Source organism: Carettochelys insculpta, chromosome 1, assembly GCF_033958435.1.
Source record: "Carettochelys insculpta isolate YL-2023 chromosome 1, ASM3395843v1, whole genome shotgun sequence".
Taxonomy (NCBI): domain Eukaryota; kingdom Metazoa; phylum Chordata; order Testudines; family Carettochelyidae; genus Carettochelys; species Carettochelys insculpta.
Genome location: NC_134137.1, coordinates 170,384,315 through 170,397,273, shown reverse-complemented (window position 1 = coordinate 170,397,273; position 12,959 = coordinate 170,384,315). Strand labels below are relative to the sequence as shown.

General features: G+C 41.5%; 1 protein-coding gene across 6 annotated transcripts in view; it reads right to left on the bottom strand.

Annotated features, from left to right (window-relative positions):
- Window positions 1–10,666: 10,666 nt before the first annotated feature.
- The window catches only part of KDM6A (lysine demethylase 6A), a 295,712-nt gene continuing 293,419 nt past the window's right edge, over window positions 10,667–12,959 (bottom strand). For all 6 annotated transcript variants that reach the window (XM_074995163.1, XM_074995170.1, XM_074995188.1 and 3 more), the window contains one exon: window positions 10,667–10,898. In XM_074995163.1, coding sequence (XP_074851264.1) covers window positions 10,869–10,898 — 30 coding nt within the window. In that variant the 3' untranslated portion in view covers window positions 10,667–10,868. The remainder of the gene's footprint in view (window positions 10,899–12,959) is intronic.

Below are 12,959 nucleotides of genomic sequence, written 5' to 3'. Positions count from 1 at the left end.
TGCCCAATCTCAAAAGACTAAATCATTTACTAGTTCAAATTCATACAACTGCCACTGTATTAGTCTCTCTCTCTGCGGAAAGACAGTGATTGAAGTTGGGGGAAATTTAGAGTGATCCAAAGGCCTGAGCAGCACTCACCAAGACTGTGTTGGGCTTATCCCAAGGTAAAGCCTGTCACAATTACACATTACACATTTCATTTAAAGTAACAACACCACAATAGCAATGAAAAAGAATTAAGGAAAAGAAATCCTAACAGAAGGGGAAATCCATAGCTCTAGACCCAGAGAAAATCCACTTACATGTTTACTTCTAATTTTACTTTAATGATCTTCAAAACCACAAATGTATACTTTTGCAATGCGATCTACTAAAAATTCCAAGAGCAACTACGATTGCACGGCAAATATTTTGAAAGCAATGCAGCATTTAACAAGACCCAGCTTCCATGTCTGATTCTCCCTATGTTGAGAGAGGCAGACAAGGTAAAGAACACAAGGCGAACTACACTTACAGCTGCCCATCAAATACATTTGTCCTCCTTCTCCTTGGCAAAGTTTTACAGAAACTCCCACAGAAGCACAATTTGATGGGCAGTGAAACTGAAGAATTTTAATAAGGGCTTTCCTGTCCAACATGCAAAGCAGTGGATGGACATAACTTTGTAAGGAAGCTGTAATTATAAATTCCAAAAGCAGAATATTTTTAAAAATCCATATATCTGAATAATACAAAGCAGAATTCCGTAGCCAAAATAGTTTAAGAACATGAAAGAATTTCAGACGTAAAGATGTTTGACTTTTTTTTCCAGCACAAATTACATTACTTTTTAGAGTACTGGCTTGGGGTTAATGAAACGTCCCTTTACCAAAACAAAAAGCTTGTTACCTTAGCATACTAAGGTTTATAAATGAAACAGGACTACATGAGAGCCAAGCATTCCATTCTGCATGATTATAAATACTGTACACAAAGTAAAGTGCATTTACAGCCAGCTCTTTGTTTTCATCTTTGTTCACCTGTACAAAGTATACACATAGAATGCAGAGCTCATTTACCTACCTTATCTTCCGCAAGCTTAATTTTCTTCTTCAGAATTTTGGCATAGAACCTTGGGCTGGGCAAAGCTTACAAAGGTTTGTTCACACAAACTTCTTGAATTGAAAATGCTGAGTTCCGTTGCCTATGCTCGAATATTCTAATCCCCTCTACAGAAGAGGCCCAGAATTAGAAATTTTCTGACAAAAAGAGGATTTACTTAGAAAATGTTGACTTGCCAAATCTGAAATGTTTTGCAGGAAATGCATGGATTCCCTGAACTTTCTACAAACCTCAGGCAAGCCTCTGATGGAACTCTGCCTGCTTTCCTGCCAACTTGTCAGATGAGCCGATGGGCAGTGCAGGCTTCCTGTGTTCGCAGCTCCTGAGCAACCCTGCCTTTCAGATGCTGCGGTTTAGACACCTGGACCAGCTGAATCCTCCCAGTGCTTGACTCCTGTAACTTGATAAACCATATGCTCTGAGTTTCCTCAGCTTCAGGGCAGTCCATATGACAGGTGCCGCCTCAGGAATGCAGACACTGGAACCCCTGGCAGCTGCTGACCGAAACTGATATGATTGTCACTTTCCCAGCTGCTCTTCAGTGGGCAGTATCCCCAAAGGGGACACCAGTTACGTTGATGTCAGCCAGCAACTCTTGAGGACCTGACAGTAATATTTTGTTTCAGAACATTTTGCAGAATTTCCAGTTTGTCGGAAATTAAAAAAATATATTTTGTTCCAATGTTCAGAACATCTTAATATCCTGTGGACCAGTAATACTGAGTTTCAGCCAGCTATAACTGTAATTACTCTTCGTAGGGGTTGGTGGCTTACAGCTCTCCACATCTCCCTGCCTGAGCAAGGGGACTATTGAAGCATGCTGTACAGAGACAAGACGACACATAATCCTCTAAAACTAGGAAGCTACAAGGCTAGGAAAACACCCCATAGTACAGTAACATGGAAAGGTTCAAGTAGGGTATTTGACTTAAACGTGTATTCTTCAGAAAATGGGATACAAACCTAATGAAACCATTTCAAGGAACAAATTATTGCACATAAAACATAAGCAGTGTAATGGAAACAAGCAGGGCTAAGAAAGAACTGGAAGAGTAAACAGCCTAAGTTACAAACACACATTATTTTGGTATCTCAGAAGCAGAAAATAGATGTGAGTGTTCATTGAACTAGCAGAGATTTAAAAGACAGAAAGACATTGCACGGAAGCTAAATAGTTTCCTTGCATGTCTTTACTCGCAAGGGTGTAAAGAATCAATCGTACCTATGCCTGGTTTACTTAATTCAGATAGTAAAGATGAAGTTCTGACAGGGACTGAGTTCTCAAAGGAAGTACCAGACCCAACTGCGCCCAAAAAGAACCCCCATTCTTAAAAACTGATTCACAGAGCTTCCATTTCTCAATTCTGGGAAGGAGGAACAGAAGAGAAGATGGTTCCAGATGAAAAACACCAACCTTAAGACACTCAAATTCCAGTGAAAGGGATTATTTTTATTTAAGGTGAGCTCAAGCTACACACAGTGGATGATCAGGCAGTCTCAGAAAATATGATAAAACCAAAGTAAAGCAAAGTGCAAAGAATCAAAAGAACTTCTATATACTGTGCTTGATGTGGCTGTAGTAAGCAGTGACCCTCCAAAGAGGGCACTGTACTATGGTATCCATGCACCAAAAGGATTTAACCAGGTGAACAGCTTCTGAATGGTTACAAAAGCCAGATTTCATTAGATGAGCAGGAAGAGGGGACTCAAAGGTAGAGGGGGCGCATAGGCAGAACAAATGGCAACAGCTATCTGAGCTCAAATAAACTCTGTTCCGTACTACGGACATATATCTGCTGTTCTAGGAAGCTGCTTGGAAACACCTGCCCTATCTCTGTTTCTATAGTAGCCATTAATATAGTTGAAAGCAGTAGTGTTAACATACTTCCAGGACCTCCTTGCTATTAGGGAGGTCTGCCGCTGCAGGAAGTTGACAGGCAGACATAGATCTAGCTGAGACCATCCTCTTGTCATCAAATTAAGGTCCTGGAAGCGTTTAAGTCATTGCAGCTGGGTGACTGACACATTTCTTGCACTAGTTGGAATCGTTCAGAGTTGGAAGAAGTCTTTGTAGCAGGCTGGACTCTAAATACTGGTCTGAGCACTGCAATAGTTTGAATTCAGTTTCATAGCCCTTATGTGGAGCCAGTGGCAAGTGGTTAGCTGGTATTATCCACAGTGTATTTTCCCAAAAAGTACTTGAAAAATCTTTGAACACTGAATTTGGAAGCGCATAGATATAAATAACTCAGCTTCTGTAGGGTGACATAATGTCTAGCCACAGCTATGCTATTGGCCATCATTCAGGGTGAACGCCACCTGGCCTTTAGGGAAGCATCAGTTAAAGAAATCCTTCTAGAAAGAAGCCATCTTGCTTTGTGATGTCCATGGATTTTAAGCTCTGGCCATTGAAGCTTCAGCAAAACAGTACCCAGTCCCTTTGTTCAACTCTCTATCCTTTGAGGTCGAAGGCTGAGGGAGACTGATATCTGATGGAAGGTTGCAGTGAAAGATCTGTATCCAAAGTTTTTTGGCGACATTCTCTGTCCTTGAGGGATCTTGGCCTGAACTTCTGGGCAGAAGATGCAGTTGGAGTGCTGGTTTGCCCAGGAGACCACCTTGCTACAAGTGTGGCGCTTCCTGCAGCCCAGAGAGCTGGGCGTGCCCTTATCCTGGGGCATGCCCAGGGTTTCACCCTCCTGAGAGCTGACAAAAGAACAAAGTCCTTCTTCTTCAGGCAATGGCCAAATAAATAATACAATAAAAAAGAGAAACAAAGAGGCTTCATAAGAAGCTAAAAGTTAGCGATTGTAAAAACGTTAGTATCTGCAAACAGACAATGGACACTGCTACTGAAGCTCCTCATTCAGCAGAGCAGGGATGCAGACACACCCACAGGGAAGCAACCATAGGGACACTTGTTGAAGAAGAAATTTGAGCTTCCTTCTTTCAGTCCCTGAGTAGCCGGACACTGCACTGACAGGCATAAGACGTGCCCGCGGAGGTGGTCAGGTGAGAGCATATGATAACCTGAGAGAAACTTCCTTAGAATACAGGACCTGCGTATCAGCAAAACAGTGAGCTTCAAGCAAAGTCATCCCAGAGCAGATCTATTCAAGTGCAGAAATACTACTCTTACGTAATTCCCTCTGTGCCCCAATCAGGCAACTCTAGCAAAAAAAAAAAAGAGCAATAGATGGTCTTACTTGTGTACTTCATAGAACCATGCAGTTATGACTGCTAACGATTCCATTAGGATACAAAAAATTAAATATGACTGGAGATACAAATCTCCCAGAACTGGAAGGGACATCAGGAGGTCATCTAGTTTAGTCCTCTGCCCTCTTAGCAGTACCAAGCACCATCCCTGACACTTACACTTACACTTTGTGTTTAGAGTCCTGCAAATCCATGGACAGCTGCACTGTGTTTGACGATACAATTTTATTTCCCATCTTTCTGGTTTGTATACTGGATGAGGATATAAATATTTATAATCCAAGCACAGCTTTACAGTAGTAAATATGAATGTGGGGGTGGCACCCATGGGCTGGAAGTCTGGCTCCCAGAGCACTCCCGTGGTGCTAGAGCCCAAACTCCAGCTCTCCCCACCCCAGGGTACTCTGGGCTTCAGCCCCACCCCGGAGGATGAAGGAAGCACACTGGGATCCAAACAGGATTCTCCTCAAACTGGCTTTCAGGCTCCTAGCAGTCTATTGATGCCCAGTTGAGAACCACTGCCCTAAAGTGTGCTGAGATGGATCCATTTAAAAGGTGGATTGTGGGTTATTGTGGGTTATGGGGTGAATACAATCTAATTACCACAGATGCAGATTGGATGAGGAGCCAAATTTTTGTATCCACACAGGGTTCTATTTATGGTAAATCACCAAACGCACTGTTATCTCCATTGAAAAACTGATGCTGTTTGCTTTTGTTACCATTATCCACATCTTGATTTTTCAAAAGCAATTTAATGGCTCAGTATATTATCTCCTTATTTGAGAATCGGGGTGAAAACGATCCACACCTGCTTATCGTCTACTTTCCTTCTAGTATTCTTAATTCCCTCAGTGTATTTCTAAAACAAAATAAAAAAAATAGTTACCTATCTTTCTGTACCGGCTCTTCTTCGAGATGTGTTCCTCATGTCCATTCCATTCTAGAGGCATGCATATCCATGTGCTCTGTTGGACATTTTTGCTTTTGCGGTGACGGTAGGGATGGCTGTGGCACTCCCTGAAGTGCCATGTACGTGCACCAGTATATTAGATGTCACTGACCCTGTACCCTCTCAGTTCTAATCAGTAACTTCTAAGAGAAGGCCAGGAAGATGAGTAATGGAATAGACATCAGTGACGCAGCTCAAAGGACAACAGTCATGAAAAAGTAACTTTTTTCTTCAAGTGCATTTAACTGTGGTTTCCATTCTAGGTGATTCACAAGAAGTATTCTGGGAAGAAGGCCCAGAGTTCATGATCTTGAGGGTTGCAGCACTGCTCTTCCAAAGGCAGAATCATCCCAGACCTGCTGGGCAACTGTGTAATGGGATGTGAACAGGTGGATGGACAAGCAGATGGCCTGGATAGGCACTTGGGCTAGCAAAGGTGCTGAAGCAGCATGCACACCAAATGACTGTCAGTTATGATTGCTGGAGGGGCATGTTTGCCTGATCACAGCAGCAGTTAATGCAGGCAGTGACCCAAGAAGAAATTATTTTGAGCAGACCCTGGATCTTTTACCCTGTTGGCCACTCGAACAATCCATTATGCTGACTTTCAGAATGACTTGATCAATGTCAAGTTCTTTCCTGACGTCTGTGGAATAAAACCTATAAACCCCAGACTTGTGTGGCTTTGGAAAAGAAACAGATAAGTAAAATGTTATGGCCCACATGAAATTGGGAGATGACCTTGGGTAGGAAAGCTGTGTATGGCTGCTACTGGACCATGTCTTTGTAAGTGACCATATAGGGGGGTTCTGAGGTAATCTCAGAGACCCAGTGGACTGCTTGCAACCAATAAAGCCACCTTCCGGGAAAAAGTGGCAAGAGCAGGAAGTCAGGGACTTGGCAGGGCTGGGAGGCAGGGGAGGACGGGAAGTCCCATGAGCCATGACAGCATAAGATTGAGGCCCCACAGATGGACAGGGTCCCTGATGAGGACTGAGGTACTCAAGACCCTTAAGGAAACTGGCAATCATGTCTTAGGTGAAAACTGACCTACCCTCGAGAAGCGGATGGAAGGCCAAGAAAGGGGCAGGGGTCAAGAAGACCTTTATAGATAAAACAAGCAGGCTTTGGAGCTCAGGGTGCTGGAAATAGTCTGGGATTAACTGCAGTGAGGTCTGCTTGGGCTGAATGCCTTTATCCACAGTCCAACAAGCAAACTGCTTCCATTTGACCAGGTCGGTCTCTCAGGTGGAGGGCTTTTTGCAGTCCAACACAACTCAGGCTAGCCACTCCTGTTCCCCTGCATTTACCCATGTAGAAGTCAAGCCATCCGGAGATTCTGCACTTAACCTTTCTATGAGACTTCCCCAAGCACTTCAAACAGCTTCCAGGATCACCAATAGGCATGAGCTTGTTGCACCACTAGTATGATTTGAATGGGGCATGCCCCACTCTGAGGCCTGCAAACAGGCTCTTAGGCAGGAAGGAGCAATGTTGGCATCAACCTTCAATGATGATGAGGAAATGGAAAGTAAGTTCCCCGCAGGTGGCACTCAACGTCATACCTGCTTTCCTAGCCAGAGCCAAAGTGCTGGCCCCAGTTGGACTCCCAGAAACTGATGGTGTTGCTGATTCGAGGCAGTCTGAGATCCCACACTCCCAAGAGCAGCAGTGAGAAGATGTATCAGCTGCTCTGTGTGAAACCTGGTGCCAACAGCAGGTCTCCTTGGCCGGTGTGCTGCCAGCAGAATGACGAGCCTGCCTGATGTGAGCTCTGTGGCTGGGCCTGGCATGGGGGGGGGGAGGGGGGACACTTATCGTCTGTGGCAGAGGGGCCAATTCCCCCTACACCCCCCAGTGCTCGTTCCGCCTTTCCCTCCCCTCTCAGACCCCCGGATTCACTGCCCTGCACCAGGCAGAGGGAGGCAGGGAGCCAGCCAACATGGAAGGTGCAGGTGGTCAAGGGACGGAGTACATAGAACTGCTGCCTCGAGTTCCCCCTCCCCGGGGCCAGGCTGCTCTCTCCCATGGCCCAAACGGAGTTATTGCAACTTTAGGCGCTGCCGCCACTGATTGCTTTGCGGCTCCCTGCCCTGCCGCCACTGAAATAATGGAACTAAATTCAGTTGGCTTAACAACCGGATCCCTCCCGTCGCCCTGCTGGCCACCAAAGCAATTGAATTTAGTGGCAGCCAGGCAGGGAGCTACAGAGAAGTCAGCGGCGGCAGTGTCCGGAGCCGCAACTGACTCCCTGAAGAGTCACATGTGGCTCTGGAGCTGCAGGTTGATGCCCTCTGGTCTACCAGCACAGCTTACTGAGCTCTTATGAGATATTTAGAGGTAAATTAGAACAGAACAACAGCACAGAACACTGAGAGCCAGGACTGGTGGCTGTAAACAAACTTTAAGGGATGACAGGAAACTTGGCCATGCCCATGATAAATGGACACCCGGCTAACTAAAATCATTCCAGACCACAGATGTTGCTGGGTGAGAGAAGTTTAACCTGTGCTATTTTTAGAAGTGAGGTGGGGCTCTCTAAAACTTCTACACCAAAACTTAGAGCATGGAGAACTACTAGTTAAAAACAACAACAAAAAAATTAGTTTAGCTCCTGTGGGCCATTTTCATGAAGGCTCTTACACATCTGATTTTGTCATCCAAACTGACCTGAAGCCACAAGTAACTGTGAACCAACCAAATTCACTGGAAATATAGTTCATCTGTTGAATTTGAAAGGCCATTGTTAGACTGAAATGAGAAAAGGGATATAGATCTGTGGACATTAGGCTGCTTTTGATCCCTTTAGTCCTGCTTAGAAGCCATTTGTCTTCATGAGTTGAGAGCTGATAGGTATTCTGTGATAGTTACAAATGTTTTTCACATACACCATGTATCTCACATTTTGAGTAGCACAAAGCTGTATCTCTAATAACTACAACTGATGATGTATATATTAACTTGTGCCTTTTTAATAAAAATGAAACACAAAACATTCTAAATTACAGCGGCTTAAAGATCTAAAAATTGTCCACATTTCAGCAGAATACTGTAATAAAGTTAAACATTGTAACTGCAAAATGTTAAAGCTCCATGGCAAGTTAAAACCACAAAAAAAGCCTTCAGTCACACTGACACAGTATTCTCTCTGATGATCTCGATTTGCCTGTAGCTTCATTGCTGTAATAAATTTTTCTTTAAGTGAAATAAGTGATAGTCTCTCCTTTCCAAATGAGAAGAAAAAACAAAAAAGCTACAGAGCCCTTTTGGTTACTATCTCACAACAGTCCTCTTCCCCTAATAGGCAATGTTCTTCGTTAGTACTAAAAATAATAGAATCTTTTGTTTACCATAGTTGAGGTAAGTTTTCTTGCTTTGATTCTGGTTTAAAGCTACCACAGAGGAGTGACTTCTCAGATGCAGCATGTTTGTTTTTTTCCCCCAAGATTACAATAGGTCTGCACAAAATACATAATTAAAGTTATTGGAGAATTGGTTATCAAAAGTCCTGACTTAGCTTTGAGGAACTGCACATATTTGCTTCCTAACAGCTAGTTTATAATTTTGCTGGCAACAGTATGAGAGTTTATCATACCGCCTTTTAATCTCTATACCTTTTTGTATAACAATAGCTAAAAAGTGATGTGAAAATCATTTATAACTATAGTTAAACTGCAGGAACAGCACTTAACCAAGCTCTACTGATTTGTGATTAAAGGAGGCTATTTTGCTTTTAAATTGCAAACACAAGAAGCAATTGCGCTTTGTTATTGTTCACTATTTACCAAATTATTAACACATTAATATATCTGTATGCGCTGTGTCTGTAACATCTCAGATTGAGTATAGGAAAAGGTAATAATGCAGTCAGATGGGTTATGCACTGGAAACGGTAAGAAATTCCATTAATTTGATGCAGAATTAGCTGCATCAGTCAACTCTATCCAGGAAGAAAACTATACATGTTGAAATTTAGATTTAATGCATTAAGGAACTGCTGAGAAAGATTGTGAGCAACTTAATAAAATAAATATCATCAATTCAAACTGCAAACAGTGTTACAGTCATATATTATAAAGTTACCCTAAATAAACCTAGTGCTTCAAAATTTACCAGTGATTTTCTGTTACAAAATATGTGAAAATACAAAAGAATACCATAATACAATGTCCTTTTTGGGTCAAAACTGACACCAAGGTGACAATGTCTTATTTTAGTTTGTTAACAGAGACTACTGGAATACATTTCAATTTGGTTGAATTCTATATACCATATCCACCAAATCCCACGGTTAACATTCTCATGTAACCTCTACAATTATTCTAAATGCCCTCTCAAACCCATTACTTCTACGTGACCTTTCAGGTTAGCCACTGTTTGTTTTCTAATACCACATTTTGGCAGCAACTATTTATTAGCCTGTTATTGCAAAAAGTGCAATTTAATAACAAACCACTCTGAAGGGTTTTTTATGTCTTCAGGATACATACCATATATTTCTTTAAAAATAATCATACTTTTGTAAGCAATACTTTACAGTAGACATCTCAAATCTACCATATATGTAAAACTTAAAATGAGAGAAATTTAAGCTCTAAATCTTTATACATATATTTATATTCAGATTCTATATATATTATATATACACAAACACACGAGTATATATAAAATATATACAATCAGTCTAAAATGAACAAAAACTGGGCACTGTACATTAAATCTTTTTTAAAACTCAAACAATAGAAAAACTTTAAACATTAAACAATTTTAATAAAAGTTTCTGTACAATGCTAAGCAGTTTTATTTACATATAGAAAATGTAATAGGAGTAGTGTTTGAAATTACAGAACTCCTTAAAATTTCAATGGCAGGTAATCTGGAAAAAATAACAGCATTCCATTCACAAATATTTTCAAGCAATAAATATGTATTTATAAATAGTGTAAATTTACATCAAGATTAGAAACAAAAATCACAAATCTGAAGTTTATTCCTTAGTCTATGTGCAACCCATTTATCTTTGTGACTTGGCTGTTAATTTTTTTAAATTTTATTTTAGGAACAAAAAGTGTAACCGTCATGGTTTCAAAACAAGACAGAAAAACATAAAAGCAGTAAAAAATTTATATCACCTAACTTTTCACATTAAAAAAAATGTTGCCCAAAGAAAGACTTAAAATTTCTAACTACCTTACAAAGAAATGACCAGCTAAGCTAGTACTTTTTCCAAGGGAAATTCTGAAGGGGAAAAATGGATGAAACTAATTCATCAGCCCAGAAACAGAGAAATACAAAAGAGGTGGTCTTCAAGTCAGTAGTCTGTATAATGTTGCCAGTTTTGTCAGATATATACAAAACATGGAATTATTATTTTTGAAGTACAGCTGGATGAGCTTTATTTATTTTGAGTTCTGGAATAGGAGGCAGTGCTCTCCCCTGTCCAGTTGGTTGACACTCCGCACTTGGAAGGTTGCATAGACACAGCTTTCAGCCAGCAGCCTTACGGGATAGCTACAAAAAAAAAAATCAGTGGTGCAGAACTGGGTCACTTCCTGAATATCAGAAAAGTTTTCATTTAATGTCCATGGAAAAATGTCAAGATGAGGAAGATGGCAATGGAGGAGCCTGGAAAGAAAACATAAATTACTTTTTCTACAATGGGCAAAACGTAATTAATCAATAAAGATCTGTGTAAACAATATGTATGAAGTTTAACGGACAAATTAACATTATTGCTTTTACATTTTAGGATTTTTCTAAAATCCCACTTGTGATTTTCTTCTGCATATTCAAGTACAATTTGCATTTTATTAATATTTTACATTAATATTCTCTGAGCACAGTGCATTTTAAGTCATCCATCACAAGTTATCTAGATGAACATGTTGATAACTAGACAGAGCTCTTTTCTAGCTACACAAGCCTTCCCGCTCAATCTACTTCCTTCAGAAGAAGTCTGAGAGAGATATTTATGGACTTCTGTACCAATCACTTTAGTATATGAGTGCTTCACAAAGATTTTATGTCTTTTACACGTGAACTGAAAGCCAACAACCTTGAGTTCTGTCTGATCAATGGAGGGAATAAATTCCAGAGCAGGGGGTCCTCCACTGAGAATGCCCTGGAGTCTAAACATTTAGATCTTTAGACCTTAGCTCAAAGCTTGCAACTTGTCAAAAAACAGGTCTCCAAACCAACAATGAACTGCAGCAGGAAATATAATCAACGGGAACAGCTATTTCTGGGCTGCCGTATTCAATTACAATACATCATCTCGGAACGTTCTGTCCAGCTACTGTCCACTTTCCTGTGAATGCAAGGTTTGCCATCAATCAGTTCAGCACCACTCTCACTCTGCGTATAGACAAGACACCTGACCTCGACTGCAACACTGAAAACCATAGGGACTGTATGGGGAATATTGCAGTAGCACAGTTCAAGCCAGCAGGCCACACCATGCAGAACAAGCCTACCAAATGGGCAAAGGTAATGGACAGCATGGTTTTTGCTGAAGTCAGATGCAAAGAAGGCCCTGTGCCAAAAAGAATTGTTTGAAAGAATACTCTTGCCAAGTGGAGAGGCAAAGACAATTATTTTCTGGGGGGCGGGGGGGAGGGAAAGGTAGGGGGAAATGGGAGTAGAGTGGGTGTCAACACATAAGGCATAAGACAACTATACTGATTTTCTACTGAAAATAACTTGCCAAAGTTTCTTTTGAACATAATGCTATTCTTTGAGCTTCTCTTTTATTTATTCCACCCCCCCCAGAGTGGTTTCCAGGGATTCAGGGCTAAGTGTTAAACTGAGGCCTCCAACACTGAAAAAAAAAATATCATGGAGATGAAAGAGTTCAACAAAATGGGATGGTGTGGTTTCAGAAAGGGCCCAGGCCTGCGGTGTTCCCTGCCTTCCCAAAAAAAAATGATGCCACTCTAACCTCCTTACAACCAGGGAGCCACTTTAGATTTCCCCTCTCCAAGAGCTCAAGTCGGGCTGCAAGTGGGATCAGCATACCCAGCTCCTGAACTCACACCTACCCACAGACTCTCAGTCGGGCAGGCTGTCTCAGGTCCAGTACAATACTGCCAGTGGTGGCTGGATATGGGCTCAGCTGGGATGGCTGAGTCACCTCTAACACTAATCAATGGCTTGTGCCATACCTGCATGGCATTGTGACGCTGTGTGCCACGTCATAATCTTTCACTCAAATTTGGCCTAGCTCTTCCTTCATTGCAATGGGGTGGATGGGCCCAATCTGAATGCTGCTGAGACCCTACGTGTCAGGTCACAATGCCTGTCATTCATATCTGACCCACTGGTGATTTTTGGGGGAAGCAGAGGGGCAAGATGAGGGGCCTGGAACAAACTGCCCTTTCTGCCCTCCCCTCCCCTCTCAACTATGGGTGGCCCTGTCTCATTCTGATCCAGACATGATCTTCAGGTAGCCTCTATATTAGCATTTCAAGCCTCATTATTGTTAATTTTAACACACATTTTTCTCCACATACTCATTTTTAGACTTTGTAGTAAATTACTGTACTTTTTCATGCATTTCTGCCCCTTCAATATTTTCCTCTGTAAAAACTGAAAAAAATAAAATTCTATACATCTATTTCAACCAGAATATCCAAGGTATTCATATACAAATAGGTACCAAAACAGGATACAACTGCTTTACAAATATAG